The sequence below is a fragment of the Propithecus coquereli genome, unplaced genomic scaffold, assembly GCF_000956105.1.
Source record: "Propithecus coquereli isolate 6110/MARCELLA unplaced genomic scaffold, Pcoq_1.0 Scaffold72, whole genome shotgun sequence".
Taxonomy (NCBI): Eukaryota; Metazoa; Chordata; class Mammalia; order Primates; family Indriidae; genus Propithecus; species Propithecus coquereli.
Window position 1 is genome coordinate 5,968,434 of NW_012153285.1, and position 23,917 is coordinate 5,992,350.

Consider the following 23,917-nt stretch of genomic DNA (forward strand, 5'->3'; position numbering starts at 1 on the left):
AACAAAACCTAATTGCCTTCTCCCAGGAGAGGAGAGTAGACAGAAAGCCAACATCAGTTGCTCTAATAGCCCAGGTTGGTGGTAAGTGAATCTCGAGACCCGCTTCAGTGGGGGTGTTTTAGGATAGGCCAGCTCTTGGCTTTCGTTTTGAGGTTGTAAAACTGTGCTGACAATATTGAGCCAATACTGAGCTTCCTGCCGGCTGCTGCTGAAGCTTGTGCTTTGTCATTTCTCAGAATGAGGCTGAGGTTGTAAATTACAGCTACTTATGGGGTGAACTCAGGTCTAGCAGCCCGTCTAGAAATTTCAGATAGCAGCAGACGTGGGGTCTGAGTAACTTAGATAATTATGCCTCCCGCTCCTTACCCAGCGGGTAGGTGAGCCTTGAAAATCTGGAACATTTGGTACTGATACGTTTAAAGGACAGTGTGCTTTGGCTAACTGCATTTTATCTGAAAGTATTATTTTTATTTGGGACATGTCAGGATCCTTGTTTTTACAAAGCAGTCTTGTTCTTTATCTTTTTCTTCAGATTATGATTTACCTTATTGATAAAGTACTTCCTGAAAGCTATTTTGTCAATAATCTCCGGGCATTGTCTGTGGATATGGCTGTCTTCAGAGACCTCTTGAGAATGAAGCTCCCTGAATTATCTCAGCACCTGGATACTCTTCAGAAAACTGCAAACAAAGAGAGTGGAGGTAGTGATGATTCAATGCTATTATACCTTTGAAACGTTTGACTTCTTTGATCCCACAGTACATATGAGCCTGAACTTCGAATGGAAATAAATGTTTCCAGGTATTTCTGTTTGTAAGAGTTTGGTGCAGTGAAATCATTCAATTTCCAGAGAGAACAAAACCCAAACTGGAAAAACATAGGGTGGACCTGTGGCCTTGGGGCCACATGTGATCCTCTGGATCCTTGAATGCGGCCTTTTGACCAAATCCAAATTTTACAGAACAAATCCCTTTATTAAAAGGATTTGTTCCGTGAGGTTTGGATTTGGTCAAGGGGCCACACTTGGGGATCTGGAGAGCCACATGTGGCCCCAAGGGCGTAGGTTCCCCATATGTTGTACTCTAAATGGAGAATGGTGTACGTGTCTTACTACCCAAAAATTACTCTAAGCTGGCACCAAACCTATAGGTGTTTAAAACTGAGGTCCAGGTACAATTTAGCACAGCCGTGGGTTTGCCTGAACCGTTGAGGTTATGGAATAGAAGCTCTGAGAGTTGCTGCTGTCTAGTGGGCTTCGTCAAGCTTTTGGAGGTACCTGAGCTAGTAACTGTAATTATATCCACTGTTTGCATTTTCCCAGCTGTGCTCAGAATACCAGGAAGAATAGTCAGAAGTTTGTTGAATTTCCTGTAAATGGGGTGGCAAATTCCTTGTTGTAGCCCATGCATTTGTAGTCTAGTCTGACCCACAAATTTAAATCTGGGAAAATAGTAAAGGATTTTGAAGATCTGGTCTGTGATTAAAATACACTGGAAATTTTGGTGATACCTTGAATGTTTCTAAGCATTTCCTTCTAAGCCATTTAAATAATCTAATTTGTGCAGTATAACTGTGCACCTGTGTGGATTTCATAAAGGCTTTCAGGTAGACCAAGCTTGCTTGTCCCATAGTAAGACACACTTTACTGAGCTACATATTTTTACCCAGGTGCCTTGCACTTGGCTATGAGGAACGACTTCAGATTCTAGTCTCTGAACAAAGATACTTCCTTTGTTCATAGGTAAGGAGGAAGAAAATGAATGCAGGAAAACAGATCTCTTTTTGCTAAAGCTTAGGTAATTGTACCTACTGACTGTAATTTGAAGTCAGTTTAAACATCTAAATTTTTATGTTTCATTAAAATGCATACTTATCACAGGAAGTGAGAGGGAGCGCTATGTTTTCAGTTAATTCAGAAATTTCAAAATGGGCTGGATGCCAGATCTTTAAAACCATGTATAATTTAGTTCAAAATATTTTTTAAATTTAATGTTTAATCTCTAAATATTTTGGGATTTTCCAGCTATCTTTCTGTTAGTGATTTGTAGTTTAATTCCATTATGGTCTGATAACTATTATAGTTTAAGAAGTAGACAGATAATTTATAATAAGCAATTTTATTCTTAGCAGCATTTGAATAAAAGTGGGCGTTATAAAATTTTAAAAATCAGATGGCTTTTGCTTTTGAGAGGCTAAAATTTTTTTCTTTCTTTTTTTTTATTTTTTGATGTTTTATTTGAAACCAGTTAGCTAAATTAATTATTCTCTCATATTCAGTTTTATAAATAAATTAAAAAAATTTTTTTTTCTTCTATTTTTGGTGAGGAAAACTTGCTCCTTAATTTTCAGAACCCTACAATAGGTAGAGCCAAAGTAAGTTTTAGGATAAGATTTCTGAAGTATTGTAAAGAATTTGTGAAGTTCATATTATTGAGATTTTTATTAAATACACCTATGTTTTTCTGGAAACATGGAAGGCAAACTAGGAGGAAAGAATGAGAATTTAAAGATATGAAGAAATCAGTCAGGCAATATAACATATTTGGGTGGACGTGGAAGACTAGAAGAAGGCATTTGTGTATCTCGCATATCAGAATTTAGTGTGTTTGTTTTATTTCAGGTGGATATGAGCCCCCACTCACGAATGTCTTCACGATGCAGTGGTTTCTGACTCTCTTTGCCACGTGCCTCCCTAATCATACAGTTTTAAAGATCTGGGATTCGGTCTTCTTTGAAGGTTCAGAAATCATCCTAAGGGTGTCGCTGGCTATCTGGGCAAAGTTGGGAGAGTAAGTAATTTTCCCCCTTCTGTTCTGTTGTGTGGTGTCGGGGCCTTAAGCAATTTTTGTGTTCTCATGTGTAAAGCATCAATATTTAAGTGTGAGGAAAAGAGAAAGTTGTGAATTTCTTCAATTGCTTTAGCCTCCTGAAATCTTAGCTGGCGTATTCTTGGCAGATGGAATCTATTTGAGAGAAGGGGACAGGCTTTCTCAGGCCTGAGTTTCTTCCCCTCCTCCTCAGTGCTTGTGTCCTGACTGTTTTGCTCTTCATCAGCATCTCTCTGGACTCTACTTGGGAAGAGGGAGAGGAACTAAGGTGGAAGAGAAACTGGAAGATCTGGAGAGGAGTAGGTAGATTTGTTGGTTAAGATCACAATTTGGATTATTTGTGAATCTTTATTTTGTTCTGCCTTTCAGGGCTGTGATAAAATTAAATGAGATAACATATAAAGGTATCTAGCAGGGTGCTTGGTACCTAGTCAACAGTAGAACACATGGAAGTTCTTTCCTTTCATCAAGAATTAATTGTGGCTGGTTGCAGTGGCTCATGCCTGTAATCCCAGCTACTTGGGAGGGTGAGGTAGGAAGATTGCTTGAGCCTAGGACTTTGAGGCCGCAGTGAGCTATGATTGTGCCACTGCACTCCAGCCTGGGTGACAGAGTGAGACCCTGTCTCTTAAAAAACAAAAACCAAACTTAATTCTATGTTGAAATCTATTACTGCCAAAACATACTACCAAATACATTGTACTTAACATTCTTTGCTAGTAGCAGGGCTGAAAAAGATAGGGTATTTTCCCTCGTCTCTGATTATGACTATTACATTAAAATTGTACCTTTTGGGTAATGGAAGAAGCATTAGGATGAAACTGTTACTGTTAAGAAGCAGAGTTTTTAATGTTTCTTTCCTAGAGCCATAAATGACTTGAGCGGGTACCATAGACAACATGTCAGGAAGCTAAAAAATCACTAGCAGTGTTTTGTTTCAAGAACTTTTTAACTAGCCTTTTTATTTATAAGTTGTTTCCTGGAAGACTTTAGCATTTTTAACTTTTTTGCAAAGAAAGATCTACCAACTATCAATTCAGGGATTTAAAAAAATCATTATTATGTATATTGTTAAACATCACATAGCTATCTCCTTTGCCTTTGTTTTATTGTACATTGTTTTTCAGCTAGGCAAATAAATTAATCTCTATGGGATTTGGTGTGCTATTTACTTATCTTTCCTTTTTTTTGAGTCAGAGTCTCACTCTGTTGCCCAGGCTAGAGTGCCATGGCATCAGCCTAGCTCACAGCAACCTCAAATTCCTGGGCTCAAGCGATCTTCCTGCCTCAGCCTCCCCAGTAGCTGGTTTAACAGGTGCACACCACCATGTCTGGCTATTTTTTTCTGTTTTTTGTAGAGATGGGGTCTCGCTCTTGCTCAGGCTGGTCTCGAACTCCTGAGCTCACGCGATTCTCCAGCTTCGGCCTCCCAGAGTGCTAGGATTACAGGTGTGAGCTGCCGTGCTCAGCCTACTTAGCTTTCATTTTCTCCCAATGACTACCTTTTTCTGCAGCCATGTATTTCCAACCTTCTCTGTACCTTATAAAGCTTTTTGAGCTTTGATAGTTTTTCTGGGCATGACAGTCCAGTTGCTATGTAACTAGTTTGCAAGGTTAAAGTAGTAAAGCACTTTACTGTGTGATGAGTCACTTACAGTTGCCTTTGTGTTAGTTCTTAATGGAGAGGGACCAGGAAGAAAAGAGATCATCTTGGTTTTACTACCATCTGTCTGTTCTCTGTAGGATCAGAATTTATTCCTGTGATCATTCCAGGGATGTCATGCCATTGAAATAATAATAGCTGTGAATAATGTGAATATACTGATAATAAATGGCTACTGTTTATGAAGTTCAGGGAATATATGAATCAGACGGATAGAATTTTAAATGTTTCAGAGTTGTTGCTTATTGTAATTCTGTATCTTTTGAGCATGAAACTTGTTGAGGGAAAGGAAAGGCAACCGATATACATCACGAAGTGCCTACCATTCCTGCCATTACGGTAGGCAGATTAAACGCATTATCTCATTCAGTTCTCCCAGTAACCCTGTGACATGAGTAGGATTATTCTCCGTATCTTTTCAAGTAAGAAAACTACCCAAGGAAGGTGTGATTCACTGTCACACAGCCAATGAGAAACAGAACTTGAGACTTAAAACTGGATCTTTCTGACTCTAGTGCCTGTTATCATCCCCACAAATTGTCCATCGGAAAAACCATGAACAGCATATAGGTGATCTTCAGTTCATATGCCTCATGTGTGGTTATCCATGGAACCGCTCCCTTCACCTTGCTTCTGTAACTTGGAATTTCTACCTTTTACTCACCCGAAGAGTTCTTTTGGGATATGTGAGTTACAGACCATTAGCTCATGAAGCTAGCATCTCCTTTGGTGTCCTTTTTTTCTCTGACCCTACTGTTTTGGCTCACTCCCTCATTACCTTGTGCCCGGCCTATTATGATGTGTCCTCCCTGGTCTCCCCGTTGTACCCCATATTGGCCATGCCACACCACCTCCAGGCCGACCTTGCCAAGGGCACAGCTGTTCCCTCACTCCCTGTGAAGAGCTTGTCGGCGACTCCTGTCCTTAAGAGGCTCAGCTGGCAGGTGAGGCCTTTGCCATCTGCCCTCTGTAGCTCTCTACCCGCAGCTCTCACCAGCTTCCTCTGGCCATGCAACCACTCTGCCCACACTGTTTGTGCAGAGCTATTGCAGTTCCTGGACAGGGCCTGCTGTCTCCTGCATCCATGTCTTTGGAATGCTTTTTCTTCCTTGTCAACCTGAAGAACATTTTCCAAAACTCTTCTCAAGCATTATTTCTCTTCCTTTCCTCCCAGAGTAAATTTAATCACCTTTTCATCTGTGCCCACATGCTCCTCTGTGTATTTGTAATAATACTTCAACAGTCTATCTCATTTATTTATTTACATGATTGTGGCAATGAGATTAGAGCAACACTCCATAGCCTGAGGTTTTTCCGTCACCGTATATATGTTTTTTTGGATGGCTCTATGGAAATCCCCCAACCTTAGTGTACGTCAGAGCATAGATGTTATGGTCGATGGGCAGATAGAGTTATTTTACTATACAAAGGACATTGTAATAGATAACAGAAATATCCAGTGCTTTTTGCTTTGGACTATCCCTTCCCCACCCCACCCAACCCCCTTCTAGAAGAAGGATTAAGTCTAACCTGTCTCACAGGTTGCCAGTTACTAAGTGTCTTTACATGTAGAACTGAATGCCAGAAACAGGGTATGATCTTCACCTAGCAGCAATGCCCTGAGAATTCAACCTGTGACAACATACTGTTGACTGATGAAATATGCAGATAAAGTTCTTGTATTTTCATCTTTTACTTTGTATAGTTTCAATTTATTAATGATATCAGTGTTTGCATATTAAGGACAACAGTTTCCCTACAGGGGATGATTGTTCTACAGTACCCAATTTCGTGGTTATGATTTCTGACCAGTGCTGGCTATTCTGATGTGTAGACTGTGTCACATGGAAACAATAAAGATGCCACAGGAAGGGCTTTGAGGCTGGGGGAGCCATGTGGGAAAGACAGGACTCATCTGTAACAAGTACCTCTAAATTGCCTTTGATATATTTTTTAAAATCTTTTTTCCACATACAGTGGGCTGTACTGTGACTGTGTCTCAGGATTTCGATTTTTGTTGCTTGATAACTCGATTAATTTGATGGCAAGAGGCAACACATACCTGTAGCACGTACCTGTTATACAGCATGAATGCCGTAAACAATTTTTCTATCCATTCTTCTTCTAGGCAGATAGAATGTTGTGAAACAGCAGATGAATTCTATAGCACCATGGGGCGCCTTACCCAGGAGATGCTAGAGAATGATCTTCTGCAAAGCCATGAGCTCATGCAGGTGAGTTGGTTCTGGGATCTCCAGGTACCATGGGAACAACCAATGCTGAGCAATGTTCTTGGGAAATGTGTTTGGACAGCCCTCAAACTCAGTTTTTCAAATCAACTAAGAGTCTATAATTTAATAAGAATCTATGTCAGGCTGGGTGTGGTGGCTCACGCCTGTAATCCTAGCACTCTGGGAGGCCGAGGCGGGTGGATCGCTCAAGGTCAGGAGTTCGAGACCAGCCTGAGCAAGAGCGAGACCCCGTCTCTACTAAAAATAGAAAGAAATTAATCGGACAACTAAAAATATATAGGAAAAATTAGCCGGGCATGGTGGCACATGCCTGTAGTCCCAGCTACTCGGGAGGCTGAGGCAGGATTGCTTGAGCCCAGGAGTTTGAGGTTGCTGTGAGCTAGGCTGACGCCACGGCACTCACTCTAGCCCGGGCAATAGAGTGAGACTCTGTCTCAAAAAAAAAAAAAAAAAAGAATCTATGTCATAAGAGGAAGGAAGAAATGAATGATAGATATTTGTGGTAGCTTTCATTCCAACTATTTTGCTTAAAAATCATAAGGTACAATGTAAAAATAAACTGAAAAACAATCCTCAAAATCACCAGGTGCTTTTTCTGATTCTTGTTCTTAGCCTTCTTAATGGGAGACCTGTGGGTTAAAATATTATTTTGGGGAGGGTATGATTGAGGATAAAAAAAGAGATTATTTTGATCAGCATTTTGTTTTTTTTTGTTTTGCCCACATTTGAACTCAGGTCATTATATATTAATCATAAAATTCAATATGAGAGACTCGAAGGGTTTGGTTGTTTTTTGGCATGTGACTGTATCTCAGTATCATATTCATCAAGTCATTAAAACTGACAGCGAGCATAGAAAAGATGGCTGATTTATTAACACTCTCTTTTCCATTAGGTTCTGTAACATAATTTTATCCTCATTCTCCTCCAGTGCTTTTGACTGCTTCTCTTCCTGCTGCTTCCTCTTGCCAGTGACTAACTGTGAGTCTTGTCCAAGGTTGTCGTTGGCCTTAGTTCCTTCTTTCTCTGTGATTTCTCTCTCCTTTTTCTTGATTTCGACTTTCACCTTTTCGTTGGTTCTGTGCCTGAGGTCTTTTTTGGGTAATGGGGCCCAGTCAACTGACTACAAAACTAAGACTCAGGTACTGATTTAGGACTTGAGAAGTGAGACACTTCCATTCCTTTGCTCATTCCTGGAACCCCCAGCTCCTTCTCAGCAGACAGCTATCTGATGTATTGAGAGTATTGACCACCCGATATAACTTCCCTGAACATTCATGTTTTTATTGCATTCTCATCTTCTCTCTTCCTTCCTGTCCATCTCAGAGGAAGAAGTGTTCTATCTGACTCCAACATCTGTGCTCTGATTCCAGCTCTTCTCTCGTATCTCGGGCCATTGCCTCATTGCTCATTCTCTCTCAGAGGGAAGCACCTTTTGTTGAGTATCATTCTGTGTCCCAGGTCCATGCTTGGCATTTTCCATGTGTGAGATCCTTTGTATCCTACAGAACTGCCAGATTCATATGCCCAAAGCAGGACTCTGTGCTATTATCCCTTCTCTCTCATGCATGAAACTTCAACTGCTCCTCACTGCCCACAAAGCAAAGCACGGACTTCTCAGCTTCTCATCCAGTGCTCTTGACTCCTTAGCATTAACCCATCTTTTCAGCCGTAGTTCCTGTTCCTTGTGTACTCTGGCCCTGTGCTTGTCAAGTCAGGCTGTCTTTCATGCTTGAAGAAATGCCTGGGAATATGCCTCTGCCACACCTTTGCTGTCTCTGCTCAGTCCTCCTTCTCTACCTTCACATCTTTAAGTCCTTCTTCCTTTTGAAAGTTTCAATTCAGATGCCATCTCTTTTATGAAGCATTGTCTGATAGTCTCTACTAAACCCATCTATTTCTTTGAGTCACCATAGCACGTTTCATTTGTACCTCTCTTCTGAGGTTTCGTCATATCCTACCTTGATTTAAGATGTTATGTCCTTAGTAATATTGTAGGTTCCTTGAGGACAGGGACTGCACTCAGCACTATGTCTTTTACTAGAGTTGCTCAGTACATTTATTATTTCATAAATCAAATGCTTACTGAGACTCTGCTGTCTCCATAGCACCTGCCAAATGCTAAGAATACAACTGATTGCTCATGGATACACAGAATCATAGAACATAAGACAACTACTTTGGTTGTCCAGCTAATTTCTTTCTATTTTTAGTAGAGATATGGGGTCTTGCTCTTGCTGAGGCTGGTCTTGGACTCCTGACCTCAAACTATCCTCCTGCCTCAGCCTCCCAGAGTGCTAGGATTACAAGTGTAAGCCACTGCACTCGACCTAAAATCCTCTTTAGAAGTATAAGGCAACATCTCATTTCACTTAAAGTTTAAACATTGCCAGCAGGTGTGAGAGAGATGTTGGATACCATCTTTGTCCTCTAGGAGTTTCCAATCTTAGGTATTAGGAGAAAGAACCACTTCTTTACTCTGCTTTAAGAGAATTCTAGAGGGAGAGTTGTAGGCTGTGGGTTGATTGATGAGATTCCATTTTAGTAGCATTTCTTCTGTCAAAGAAAACATCTGCATGAAGATGAACTAAGCCTAAATTTTGTACAATTTATGTTTTCAAGGTTCTTGTAAAGCATGTCAATAATGAAAAAGGGAATATAATTCCTTTACAGCAGTGCCTAAGTATAAATGCCAATTTAAGTGTATGTTAGTAGTTCAGATAGTAAATAGACTTGGTTTTCCTTGACATCATAAAATGTTAAGGACAGAAATGGTGAATGTCATTTCAAGCCACTCCCTTTTCTGTATTCACTTAAAAAAAAAAAATTCAGTAGCTATACTCTGGCTGTGGTTGGCCATAAATCTGTCAGTGCATCCGAAATGGGTCCAGATGCAAATGTGGGCTGAATGTAAGGTCTTTATTTTTGAGCTGAAGAGGTGAAAGGATTCTCCCCTTTTGGCCTTTCTCATTTCTTCCAGTCCTAAGTGCCTTACTCAAAATAATGTGCTGTGTGTTCCCACTTGTAGATCACATCACTCTTTCCTTATTAGCAATGGTCATTTTTATGTTTGTTTGGGGTTTTTAAAATCAATAGTGTTAAAGAAATTGGGAGAATGCTGATGAAATAGTGTATCTGGATTTCAGCAGGACTTTTGACAGAGGCTCTTATAAATTCCTTGAGGGCAATATAGAGAAAAGTTAGATGCTGTTATTAGAAGGCTTTGTAGGTCCTTGGAAAACTTAACCCAAAGCATTCGTTAATGATTTATTGTTATCTGGAGGGAGCTCTTGTGTACCAGGAGGCAGGATCTCCCCTTGGACCTACTCTGTTCACTTTTTTCCATCAGTGATGGAGTGGAAATTATAATACAAGGGCGTGGATGCTTGTTCAATAGAAGGATAATGTTTGCTTGATGTTCTGTCCAAAATTGAAACTGTCTGCCCTGCAAAATAGTGTGTGCCTGTAACTGGAGGCGTTTAAGCAGCACCTCTGTGGCCATCTGTTGGAGATGCTCTAGAAGGGGTCCTGCTTGGGAGGGAGGTTGAACCAAATTATGTTCAAATTCCTTTCTAACCCTATGATTCTGTTACTGTACCATATTTTGGTTCTGAAATGATTAGTAAAATCTCTTCCTTGGAATCTGTTTAAATCTCCGATTTATAAAGTTGGAAACCTAAAGGTTTTGGGGTACTCAGAGTGCTATGTGGGTGTGCCAGGGATATTTACGCCTCTGCGATCAACATGCCTTCAGACATGTGAGACCTTCAAATAAGTGAGTGAATATTTGAGAAGAAGTACTAGAAACAAGTTTGTTTCAGGAACATCGATTTCTTCTTTGGAGGACTAACTAAAAGTGAGAGAAAGGAAGACCTGAAATAGAAAATGAAAGCTCAGTGGAGCCAGTTTTCCTTTCGGTCAAACATGTTCAGCTGAGTGTCCCTGAAGGAGCTTGCTCAGAGCCCAGACCTTCTGCCCTGGGGCAGGGGCTGGATGGAGGGAGGGAGGTTGTACTTCCATTCCTTTCTTATAAACTTCCTTCCCAAGGTTGAACAAGGGAATTTGCTGATGTCTTGTTACAAAACTGGCAAAAAATAAAACACAGGTGAATCTTCAGTGAGTCACCCCACTTAATGTCTTCAGTAAGACATCTTATGTCACTTGTAAGGAATTTTGAAATTCCTAGCATTTAATAATCTCATCTTTTAAAGTTGAATCCAAATGATATGGGTTTCTTACATGTCTAAACCAAGTTTCTAAATTGTTAAGGAAAAACTTCACATGAGTGAGGGACAGGTTGACTCTTGGCCCAACTGTGGGATCGTGTTTGGGGTGTGGTGGTCAGATACAGTCGACCAATGCTATTTCTCCTGAGCCTGAACAGAAGTGCCACACTCTAAAGTTAGGGTGCTGAGGAGAGGATGTCACACCTCTCGCCTTCCCTCAGAAGGGTGTTGGAGCTGAGACATTAGGGCAAGGAGGAATTCTGCAGTGGCAGTGAGGCAGCTGTTAGATACCTTTGTGGGATCAAAGAACATGAGCGCTCATTCTGAGTGCATTATTAATAAATTTATAGGAAATATTTCAGTTATACAGAATGTATTAAGAATAATATAACAAAACCTACCTACCCATCACCCAACTTAAGCAGTAAAAATTAACAACACAGGTGAATACCCTCATAGACTTCTCCCTGGTCTTACTACCTTCTCTCCTCTTAGAGGTAACCTGAATTTCACATCCTTCCTTTTGCAGGTGAGGAAAAGGTTGGGAACTGGTATAATCTCACACTTCAGGCTAATGGGAGCCAGAGGATTCCTTCTGCTTCTTTTCTTTTTTTTTTTTATTTCAGCATATTATGGGGGTACAGATGTTTAGGTTATATATATTGCCCTTGCCTCCCTCCTCCCCCCCAGGTCCAAGATTCAAGCATGTCCATCCCTTGGATGGTCTTCTGCTTCTTTTCTGAGGGCACAGTTTACTGTTAGTAAATTTGTATGGCTTCTCCATCTTTTGGGTATAGTCAAGTATGTAGCATATGTGATAAGACAGCTCAGGATGTTTGTGGTCCCTATAAGCTGTGTAGCTTTGCACAGTCAACATGGAGAATTGAACCTTGTTTGGAATCTTGGGCTAATACAGTAAAGTATAAACGAATACCATGAAGTTGGGGACAGTCAGATGTGCAGGCTGTTAGAATCGAAACTGTGGGGACCATTACAGTGGTGCTCTGAGCTATAAAATGAAACAGCAGCACAATAAGCTCCTTTCAGAGCCTTCCTTTTCCTACATGCAAATATTAGACATCTCCTAAGCCTCCAGAAAAATAGTCCTGCTGAAATGAAAAATACCACTTTAAAATATTTTTATAGACAAACATCATCAGGATATTTGATTGGCTTCCTGGGAGAAATGAAAGTGTGATTAATATACATTTTCTGGTAAATAAGAACCTGAAGGATTGAAGGAATGTGTTTGGAGCCATTAAGTTTTGATAAAAATAAGAGAGCAAACAAGATTACTTCCCTCTTGCTGATAGAATGATATATAATTTTAAAATTCTGGCGGAAGTACAGGTGCTTTTCTCCATTTTTATTTATAGATTTTTAACATCCTGTGCTTTACACCCTGTCACTTTTTTTCTTGTTTTTTTTTCCTCTTTAAAAATAACAGCTAACAATTTTCACCTAGAACCCATTCACAGACATTTGAAAAGGTGGTATCTTTGGAGAAAACTTGCCTTTGATCACAAGATCATCCACTAGGCTTAATTTTATCCAGAAGGCTGACATTAAATGTGTATAAAAATAATCAAACAAAGCTTTGAAAAGTAGTCACTACATATGAAGAACATTTATGGGTGCTCTGTCACAGAAATGAGAGGGATCTGTGGACTTCCGAGTTAGCCTGTCTGTGAAACGACAGGAGGAAGTCAGACACCTCCACGTGCCCACCTGCGTTCACCAGTTGGAATGCCTGGTGCAGCTGGGTTGATCTGAGAACGCACTGTTGGGTTTATCAGCATTCTTTTGTCTTCCTCTAAAGCAGATGTTGAAGTGGAATCTTTCCCACCTGCCATGTAAGAAGCAGTATCTGCTTCTCCACACTCAACTTCTTAAAACTTTCATGACTCCCCAGTATTGGTAAGAGTTGTTTAAGGTTACTGTTTCAGACTTGGCATTTTCACTTTTGTTTTTCAGACCGTTTATTCTATGGCACCATTCCCTTTCCCACAATTGGCAGAGTTGAGGGAAAAATATACCTACAACATTACACCATTCCCAGCCACGGTTAAATCCACCTCAGTTTCTGGGTAAGGTTTTTTTTTTTTTTTTTTCCTTTTTTCCTTTGTTGTTTTCATGATGGGAGACTTCAATACCTTAATTTGTTATTATAAATTAATATTTATGAAGCCCCTGAAATATGTTCAAAGTAATTTGGTACTTAAAATCTGAATGTCTCTTTTCCAAAGGTTTTGATTTAAATTCAAGAGAGACTTTTGAGTGTACTTTCCAAAGAAGTTGGGAGCATAAATTGAATGGATATTTAGCAACCCCATAACTTATTTAAAGATATCAAATATTAAAAATCTAAATAGTTAAAAGTGTGGAACTGGTGCACACATAGACAAATGGGCTGATTTAAAATACAGTAAAGACCAGAAATTGACAGGAAATGTACAGGAATTTAGTATGTGAAAAATTAGCGTATCAAATCAATGGTGAAAAGATATACCATTTAGTAAATGGTGATGAGCCAGTGAGGAAGGAAGGAAGGAAGAGAGAGAGAGGAGAGGAGAGGAGAGGAAAGGAAGAGTTACACCTCATCCCATATATCAGGATAAATTCCATGTGGGTAAAAGTATTAAATAGAAAAAATAGGCTGGGCGTGGTGGCTCACGCCTGTAATCCTAGCACTCTGGAAGGCCGAGGCGGGAGGATCACTTGAGCTCAGGAGTTCAAGACGAGTGGGGGCAAGATCAAGACCAAGACCCTGTCTCTACTAAAAATAAAAAATTAGCTGGGTGTGGTGGCATGTGCCTGTAGTCCCAGCTACTTGGGAGGCTGAGGCAAGAGGATTGCTTGAGCCCAGGAGTCTGAGGTCTGCTATGAGCTAGGCTGACACCATTGCATTGTAGCCCGGGCAACAGAGGGAGACTCTGTCTCAAAAAGAAAGAAAAAACAAAATAATAAAATTAGCAGAAGAAAATGTGGAAGAATTTCTTTAGTTCTTTGGGATTGGGAAGGCCTTAATAACTTGCTCAAAATAAAAAAAACAATAAAGGAAAAAATTAAATCTAGGTATCTTAAAAATAATTTTCTGTATGACCAAAACAGAACAAAACCAAACCTCCATAAGCAGACTTAAAAATTCTAGTGGGAGAATATTTTTAACATACCACACAAAATAGGGATTGATATCTCTAATATATAAAGTTACTAGAAATCAATAAGAAAATCACCACCCAGTTGAAAAATGATGAAATGATGGTAACAGGCAGTTTACATAAAAGGAAACATCATCGGTACTAAGAGAAATGCTGCTTAGAACTAGAAATTGAGATTTTGTTTTTTTTACTTGTTGGATTGGCAAAAATTCAAAAGCTTAATGATACACTCTGTTGATCAGGTTATAGGGAAACAGACACTCTTATATATTGCTGGCGAGAGGTTAATTGCTACAAGATTTGTGGCTGACCATTTGGCAAGTTTGCCAAAATTACTAATGCGTAAATCATTTGACTCAGCAATTCTGTCTTTATAAATTATCCTACAGGTAATATTTGTAGACATGCAAAACACAGTATGTATAAGGTTATTTATTGCAGTATTATTTATAATCGTATAATACTGGAGAGCACTCAAGTGTGCACCATTAGCAACCTGGTTCCATAACATGGGCCATGTACATACAATACAGCTGGAAGAAAGGATAAGGAAGCTCCATGTATGAATATGGAAAGGTTTCTTATATGAATAAAAGCAAGGTGCAGAAGAGTATAGATAGTATGCCAATATTTATGCAAAAAGAAGAAATAAAACTATATTGTTTATTTGCTTATCTATACATAGAGAAACTGAAGAATATATTAGAAACTAGTAACTATGGCCACCTGTGGGAAGCAGGTGGGGCAAGAGCTGGGCAGAAGTTGGACAGAGATGGGAGGGAGACTTTTTGTAAAGTAATTATATATAGGTATGGCATTTAAGCCATGCAACTGAATTATTTTAAAAAATATCACTATTTTCTTTGAACATTTCTTTTTTTTTTTTTATGTTTTCCAAGACGACATGGTAAGATCAGAGACAGTGATGAAGAGAATGACCTGGATGATGAAGATGCTATTGTTAATGCAGTGGGGTGTCTTGGACCTTTCAGTGGGCTCCTGGCACCTGAACTGCAGAAGTACCAAAAGCAAATTAAAGGTAAAGAGGCAGCTCTTAATTTAGGTTATCACGATGTGTTGGTTTACTATGTAACAATGGTGTTGTTATTGTATCCTATAGATGCCTCAGCAATTTCCTGAACTCATGATCACTATTAAAAGTCTTTATAAAAATATCTTCTGTTACTTTATCATATAACAGGATCTTTCTGTATTATATGTTGCATGCATAAATAGACATTTCTTTTTTCTGAGATAGGGTCTTGCTGTGTTGCCCAGGCTGGAGTGCAGTGGCCCAATCATAACTCACTGTAACCTCTAACTACTGGGCTCAAGTAATCCTCCTGCTTCAGCCTCCCCTGTAGCCTACTATAGATATCCACCACAATACCCAGATGATTTTTAAAAAAATTTTTGTAGAGATGGCGTTTTGCTGTTTTGCCCAGGCTGTTGTTGAACTCCTGGGCTCAAGCGATCCTCCCGCCTTGGCCTCCCAGAGTGCTGGGGTTACAGGCATGGGCCACCATGCCCAGCCATTTTTTCTGTACAGAGACTTTTGCTTCTCATTTATCTGATTCAACTTTATATGCTCAGTTCCTTAACATAGAGCCTGGCATATAGTAGATGCTTAAAATATTCTGAGTTTAATTGAATTCATTCCAGACTGGCTTCTCTTCCAACAGAATTACCCTTTAAATCCAAAATGTTATGGTAGCTTCTACTTGAATTTCTTGAATGACAAGGAACTCCTTATTTCACAAGATACTTTGCTAGATTCTCAATTCTAGTTGCAAAGAGATAACCTCCACCAACCAGTTCTAATGGTTCTTCCCTTTGGAACAAAAGAGAACAAGTCTATTCCCTCTTCTACCTGTCAGCTCTTCAAATCTTTCAGGATAACTATCATATCTCCCAAAGCTTTCTTGAAGGCCCAAGTTCAGAACTTCTCTAAGCATTTCTCTTGAGATATGACTTCTAGACCTTTTAATATTCTATTAATTTACCTCTAGATACCCTATAATTTGGTAATAGTCCTCTTAAAATGTGGTGCTCTGAATCAAATGCCATTTTTTGTGTTGTTTTTTTTCCTGCATAGAGTAGACTTCCTGGGGTCAAGAAATCATCAATACTATGAGCTCTTTTGAAACGGTTTGTGGTTCTCCCACGATGTCGTTTCCCACCTTTGGTGGCAGCTCTTCCTTTATTCTGCCTCTTCTAGTTTAGAACTGATGTGGGAACCAGCTAAAAAAGGTTGAGAGATTCCAGCTATCCTAACATCTGATGAGAGTGTTATTCTCATCACTGTCAGTTCTCCTTGTTCAAAGAGGATAGAAACTTACCGAAAAGACAGGAACAGAGCAAATGTGAGGCCCTCTGCGTTCTGTTTGCCATCTGCCAACTTTGTTCTGCCTTCTTCAAATCGGGGGGCTGTCTTCTCGGGTTTTGGTTGTTGTTCTTGTGTAGAAGGTGGCAGTGGTGGCAGCTGCTGCTCTTTTTTTTTTAAAATTTTGATTGTTTTGACTATTTTCTCCAAGTCTCAGCTTGTTTTGAGTTTTAACCTGTTTAATGGCTGGGTTCACACTGCTTTGTGTGTATGTCCTTGGTGTGTGCTCTTCTCTCATCTTTTAAAATGGCTTTTACAAATCTGAACCCAGTGAGGGTCTTCTTGATTTCTGAATTGCCCTCCACCCCTTTTTTGTTGCCTGAATTTCAGCTTTTCCCTTCTAGCCTTGGGATCAATATGTATTTTAATGCTCAAGTTTTTGAATCTGCATTCCTGTAGTCTGGATATATGTTCCAGTTTTTCCTCTATTTTTTTTTTTTTTTGTGCAGTTATGTGCTCTAGAATGAAATGATCACTGTCTCCTAAATTTCATCATCATTAGTCTTTTTTGTTGATTTTGTTCTGATTAGCAGTTTCCCTTCTAATTTTCTTCTCCTCAGAGAAGTGATTTCAGTAAAAAAAAAATGAAGTAAATTTATGAGATGTTCAGCATTTGAATAACACGCTCATCAGATGTTAGGATAGTTGGAGTCTCTCAACCTGTTTTTAGCTGGTTCTCACCTCAGTTTTACATGTGCTAGCCCAGCCTAGTTCTCTCCCGCTTTGGCCTATGCAGTCTGTGGGTATACTCCCACCGTGGTAACTTTCTCTTTCTTGGATGTAATCTCAATTTTATTTAAGAGACAAATCTGCCAGTTGTAGGTATCACAGGAACAGAAACCACGTCCAACATAACAAGACAGTAGACAGGAAATGTTTGTTAAATGGAAAAAAACCATTCATTTCTAGTGATACAGTGGTCTGAAGTCTTGCTAATTTTGTAAAATGTGTTACTATTTTTAACTTAAAAAAAACTTTTAATGACAGTCTAAATTCTACAAACTATCAGTCCCTTATAAATCCTCATGCAGTTGTGTGGATATCTGTACGATGATTTTAGATCTCTGGAGTTACATTTTTCTAAGGGACTCTTAGAAAATGGTAGTGATTTTTATCCAGAGGCAGTTGAACTTATGTCTGTATAATGAATAAACTGGTAACAAAATCAAACAATGAACCCACACAGCTCATTTCTGACCCACACTTAGGTTAAAAAGAAAATGCAGAAATATTTTCAGGAGCAAATCAAAACAAGCACTAGACAAATTCTAGTGTACATTTTTTTTTTGTGGTTTAGAATTTCATGGGGGTTAAGATACTACACTAGGTTGTAGTGTAATCAGTTCCCATTTAATCCTGTTCCCCTCCACCCATCATCTGCCTGTGTCTCTTCCCTGGGCTGCAGAGCCAAATGAGGAGCAGAGTCTGAGATCTAATAACATTGCAGAGCTGAGCCCAGGAGCAATCAATTCCTGTCGAAGCGAGTACCATGCAGCTTTTAACAGCATGATGATGGAACGCATGACCACAGATATCAATGCACTGAAGCGGCAGTACTCTCGAATTAAAAAGAAGCAACAGCAGCAGGTTCATCAGGTGTACATCAGGGCAGGTAATGTGCTTCTTTGTTTGAATCAATTTCAACTCTTCAACTCTGTCACTACTTGTGAAATGAAGAACAAATGGTCCTAGAGGGTCTTGGAGTTACTAACTGTAGTTCAGCATCCATAAACACAGCTGGCATGAGATAATAGCATATTTAGCATCTCATTTTTTATTTTATTTTATCAGGCCCTAAAGAGGAAAAAGAGCAGGCAGCTGATGGTATTAAACACTTCTCTACTATGTGTGCTTGTGGAGAGGGATTTACAAATGATTAGAATGTTGCAAAGCCACGCAATCCTTGGACTTGAGAAATTTTGGAGCTCTTGCCTCATAAATTTTGAGCATTTGAAAATAGAAGTTAGTCATTTGTGCACTAGTAAATTAAGCTATACACTAGTCATTTAGGTAGTGTTATAACAGATGCTGTGATCAGAGAAAATGGAAAACAACATTAAAAAGCCTGTGCCTTGCTGATGGGTTAGCCATATCTTGGGAGTGTACTATGAAGAACACAATCATAATGCAATTGGAAGCACTCTTTTCCAAGGATTGTCAGGCTTCTTCTTTCTTTTTTTTAATTCCCAAAATCTGAATGAACAATCTGCTTTATTATTTAATATATGCTGATTTGGGAGTTGTTTTTTCATGTTCTAAGTGAATACACTAATGAAAATGATTCCTGTCCAGAATTAACCGAGATATAAATTTGACATGTTTTTAAGTGGCTTGTGAGCATGTGACTGATCTTGCACAAAAACTGAATTTATTTAAGTCCTTCCACTTACCAGGGAGAAATAGGCAACTTCCAGAAGATTTTCACTTTATACTGAATCATTAAGAAAGCAATCACAAAAGAAACTATCACTTACAGCACTTTAATTTTCAAAAACATTGACGCATACCTTTCCTCATTTGTCCTTAAAGCAAATCTATGAGGAAGTCAAGGACAGTTAGTCTTATCTTCTTTTGAATGGTGAAGAAATGGTGACTCAGGAAGGCTTAGCAATTGTCCAGGGTTACATAGCTATAGTGAGTGGTCAATCCGGGGCCACAACCCACATTCTTTGTATATAGTGTTTTTCAACTACACTATACGAGTCTTTGGGATGATGAACAATCACCACTGCATATTAACTCAGTCCCGAGGCTTATACTCTCCACTCAGGGGTCAGAAAACTGTGGTCTGCCAGCCAAATCCTGCCCACTGTGTTTTTGTAAATAAAGTTTTATTGAAACACAGGTATACCAATTTGTTTACAAGTCATCTAAGGCTGCTTTCACACTACAGTGGCTAAAATATTTACAATTCTGTCCTTTACAGGAAAAGTTTGCTGACCCCTGTTCTAGATCATGGTTTATGTGGTTCTGTTTGAGGGAGAGATGGTTGCTCAAAGGCAAAGTTCTAGAGCATTGGTTCTCAAACTTTAGTGTGCATATAAATCACTTGGGGATCTGCTAAAATAGAGAATCTGTCTCAGGAGGTTTGGAGGGAGGCTGAGATTATGCATTTCTAACAATGTGCTGCTAGTGCTACCATGTAGGGACCACACTTTGAGTGGCAAGCTTTTAGAGGAGAGGGTATAGGGTAGGATTAACTGCACAGGTGGAGAGATTGAACTTGAACAAAAGACCTGAGCTTCTGAGACTTAATAGAAGGTGGTGAGGATAGTGGTTAAGGGTACCAGCTTCCCAGGTTACGGAAGATGGGAAGTAGAGGTCTTTCAGACCTGAGAGCTTCTGTTTTCATAGAGAAATTGGGGAAAGTTATTAGTTGGGAGTAAGCTGGGAGTTGGGAATAAATGGGAACTTAAAGTAATGAAGATTTGCGTTGAAAGGAAACGAAAAGGAAAAGATTGTTTGGTGGCATTGAAGACTTAACAAAATAGGAAGTCATGAATTTTAAGGGCTCGGTTTCAAAAACAAGAATGTGGATTGTGGACCACAGCTGGGGCTTTGCTAGTAATGTGCGACAAAGGGATAGGGCTACCTGGAGCATGTGGTTATTGGTGAGGCGGTGCTCCAGGCGGTCAGCCAGGCACCTGGCAGGGTCGGGATGGAAGGAAGCTGACGATAGACAAGGGGTTATGAGAAGGAACCAGAAGTGTCTGTGGTTCAGTGTGGGCATAGTTAGATTGAGAGCCTGGGAGCTAGAAGAGTCAAAAAGGAATATTAGAGTTAAATATTTTTCATATAAGGTAGAGACAGGTGATAAGGTTTAGGATGGAAGTGGAGAGGTTGAGGAACCATGAGAACAGGTAATGGCCAGGCCAGTCACAGTGACAGGAAATAACCCAGGGAGGTGCTAGGACGTGGGGCGAAGAGGAGACAGTTGTCAGAGTTATCAGTCAATATTGGAGTGTGACCAGATGTAAATGACAATGGTAGAGAAGGGTGGGAGGAAGTTCAGCCAGATGACCTGGGCATCAAGGAGGAATGAAGTTCACACAAAGACGGAGAGGCCTTCTCCCTATGACTTCTGGCTGTTGCCGTCATCCCTGGGACCGAGCGTGTTGAATGTGGCATTGGAGATCGGGGCATGGTCATACCTGCAGAAGGAGGACTATAAAACTACAACAGTACCCTCTAAGAGAACAAAGCTTTTAGTGCTTTCTACTTTTCAGTTGGCTTTCCAAGTCCATCGAGGACCCCAGAGTGGTTTTTCATACCTAGAGCCAGACGCTGGATAGCTGTAATTTCACTCCCTTCTCATCACTTCTCTCGTTCTGCTGTCTCTCTAACATGCAGTGTGTTCTTTTCCTACCTCTCTGAAGCCGACAGGTGATAATCCATATGGTCATAGTGTTTGTCATATGATCTTAAAAATCTTCAAAGATTTTCTAGATGTAAGACCTCTGGGGTTGCTGCTCAGAGACAAAAGCTGTCTGCAAAAAAACATTAGGGAGTCCAGGCTGTAATTAGTAACGAAGGGTCGGAGACCTGGTTCCATTTTGTGTGCTCAGCCTGCTCTCCTCTTTGAAGAGGAGAGAACTGGTACCCCAGGCTCTAGGGCTGAATTCAGTTTCTGTTGTCTTCAGTCACATGATTCTGCCAAGCCCTGGGAAATACATGGGAAAGGACATGGGGTGGTGGTGGATGGGGGGACCGCCACGTGATTTCTGATCTGTGAGGGATGCATTCCTCTGTGGTACATTTCACACTACCTTTCAACATTTCTTTCAGACAAAGGGCCAGTGACCAGCATTCTCCCGTCTCAGGTAAACAATTCTCCAGTTATAAACCACCTTCTTTTAGGAAAGAAGATGAAAATGACAAACAGAGCTGCCAAGAATGCTGTCATCCACATCCCTGGTCACACAGGAGGCAAAATATCTCCTGTCCCCTATGAAGACCTTAAGACGAAGCTCAACTCTCCTTGGCGAACTCATATCCGAGTCCACAAAAAGAACATGCCAAGGACCAAGAGTCATCTGGGCTGTGGGGACACAATAGGGCTGATAGAAGAGCAGAATGAGGCCTGCAAGACCAACAACCTGGGGGCGGCAGAGGCGCTTTCCTCTAGTTGTGCAGCGACAGCGCAAAGAGAAGGCAGCGGCTCCGAGGGCAGCCCTGGCAGGACCATCGAGGGGCAGTCTCCAGAGCCGGTGTTCGGAGATGCTGACGTGGACGTGTCTGCAGTCCAGGCGAAGTTGGAGGCCTTGGAACTGAACCAGAGGGCTGCTGCTACTGAAATGGAGCCCAAGGCACACCCACCCCGCCAGCAGCACTTCCCAGAGCCACCTGATGCACCCGGAGAAAACAAAGCCACCAGCAAAGCTCCCCAAGGCAGCAACTCAAAAACCATCTTTAGCCCTTTTCCCAGTGTCAAGCCACTGCGGAAGTCAGCCACCGCCAGGAATTTGGGATTATATGGACCTACAGAAAGAACCCCCACCATGCACTTTCCTCAGATGAGCCGGAGCTTCAGCAAATCCGGCGGTGGGAACAGTGGCACTAAGAAACGATGATGTCCCCCAGAAACTTTGTATCTGGACTCACCTTTTCCTGATGGCATAAGGGTTCCTGCTGAATGGCTCCAAAAGAGTTTTATTTGTCCAATAGATAGGTTCAGAGATGAGCAACGGTGTATAAAGTGGGAGATGGAAGTTTTAAAATGGGAGTTAGGGAAATTTTCCCATCCACTTGATAACTGATGAAGTGGATTCTTGTGCAAAAGAAATATTGTGGTTTTAAAGTGTAAAGTTTTCCCAAGTTTTCATTGTGAGCTATTTAGAAAAGGATGTAAACCTAGACTGTTAACTTTCCTTCTTCCATCCTCCTGAGGGCCTTCAGGGTCCCTGTGACAACACCCCCCAAACCTTCCAGTTCTCTGAGTGTTATTCTACTAATATTCAAGCATGCACATACCAGCCTGCTAGAACAGAAACTGTAAAAAGAAAGTTTCTTGGTTGCAAAAAACTTCCTGATGTTCCTCTTCGTGCTCTGTTGGAGGGATTGTTTGTATGTGTGAGTTTTTCCTCAGTGCCGGTTTCAAAATTGTTTTTTTTTACTTATGCTCAAGTGTAGGAGAAAAATCTAGATAGCCTTTCTTTAACTTTCTACCTGCGAAATGGAGAAAACCTTTAATCTGTTGAAATTTAGGTTGATAACCAGCTCGAAGATCTTATGCAGAGAATACACATAGGATATGCTTTAAGCAGTTGCTCTGAACAGCTCGTTCATGCCACTAAGCTTTCCCGAGGTTCATTTTCTCCTCTCGAGGAGAGCTGTGGTCCTCAGTGGTACAGATGACTCGGTGGGCTGCCCATGGCGCTCGACCTGCATCCTCCGCCACGCCACGCAGCTCACTCACCCACCAGCTCTCCACTGTAGATGCACAAGGCCTCCGCTCAGAAGCCAGAACATAGCACCTGTGACTCTGTTACTTGAATTTTGTGCTTTTTTGATTGGAGTCCTTTGTTGAGTACTTTGTTACTTGAACACTGCCTTTCTCCAGAGACGGCCCCAGTGCTTTCTAGCTTTCTCTCACCCACTCCTGCCTGGGCCCAGCGGGTAGGAGAGAGCACCTCTTGTCTCCACTATGCAGATGGGAACTCTGAGCCACGCAGAGGTGAAGTAGCACTTCAGTTACTCAAGGTAAATCCTCCTGGTATTCCATGTGACTTAGCCACATTTCCCCCAGTGCAATAGGTGGGTGTAATGCTCTTTGTACACAGGTGCATTGGCTACACAGGTGTCAAAACCAAGACTGGGAAGCCATTCACTATACTCCCTTCTGACTCAAAGGACCTTTCTCCAGATGGTACAGAGTCCTGTGATGGCATTTCACAGAACCAGCTCTGACTTCCTTATCCTGAAAAGGGATTTTAAAATGCTTCATGCACCTGCCATTTGGCTAAACAAAAGGCTCCCTCCTTAGTCTCCTACTCCCCACCATCATTAGCAGAATAGACTTAGCATCTTTATCTTCATCTTCATCTCTGGAAGACGTCTGGTGATGCTTGCAGGAGTATTGTTGATGAAGTCAATATTAATTTGAGCTAATTGGGTTGCTAATTCTGAAACCAAAGCTATAATTTGGGAGAGGGCTTTTACTATGAGAGATACTAATTTTTATAATAAGGTGGAGAATGTGGTTGTGTGGGCTTTTTTGAACAAAACATAAGAATGTCATATTCAGTGAGAAAAGCTATTTTATCCCCTTTGTGGTATTTTTACCCCCAAAGGAACTGAAGATGGAAAATATGACTAATAAGTTACTGCAGTTTTGGTCTTGAATTCTGTACCATCTGAAGTTAGCATGCAGCTTCTTAAAAAGCAGCCACGCCCACGGCCTATTTC

The 23,917-nt window shown here is 40.6% G+C and overlaps 1 protein-coding gene across 1 annotated transcript in view; it reads left to right on the forward strand.

Annotated features, from left to right (window-relative positions):
* TBC1D30 (TBC1 domain family, member 30) overlaps positions 1–22,083 on the forward strand; it is a 33,598-nt gene extending 11,515 nt beyond the window's left edge. Inside the window, exons 6-12 of the mRNA XM_012661563.1 lie at positions 533–701; positions 2,621–2,789; positions 6,620–6,725; positions 12,944–13,056; positions 15,030–15,169; positions 17,919–18,125; positions 21,299–22,083. Coding sequence (XP_012517017.1) covers positions 533–701; positions 2,621–2,789; positions 6,620–6,725; positions 12,944–13,056; positions 15,030–15,169; positions 17,919–18,125; positions 21,299–22,083 — 1,689 coding nt within the window. The remainder of the gene's footprint in view (positions 1–532; positions 702–2,620; positions 2,790–6,619; positions 6,726–12,943; positions 13,057–15,029; positions 15,170–17,918; positions 18,126–21,298) is intronic.
* The last annotated feature ends 1,834 nt before the right edge of the window (positions 22,084–23,917 follow it).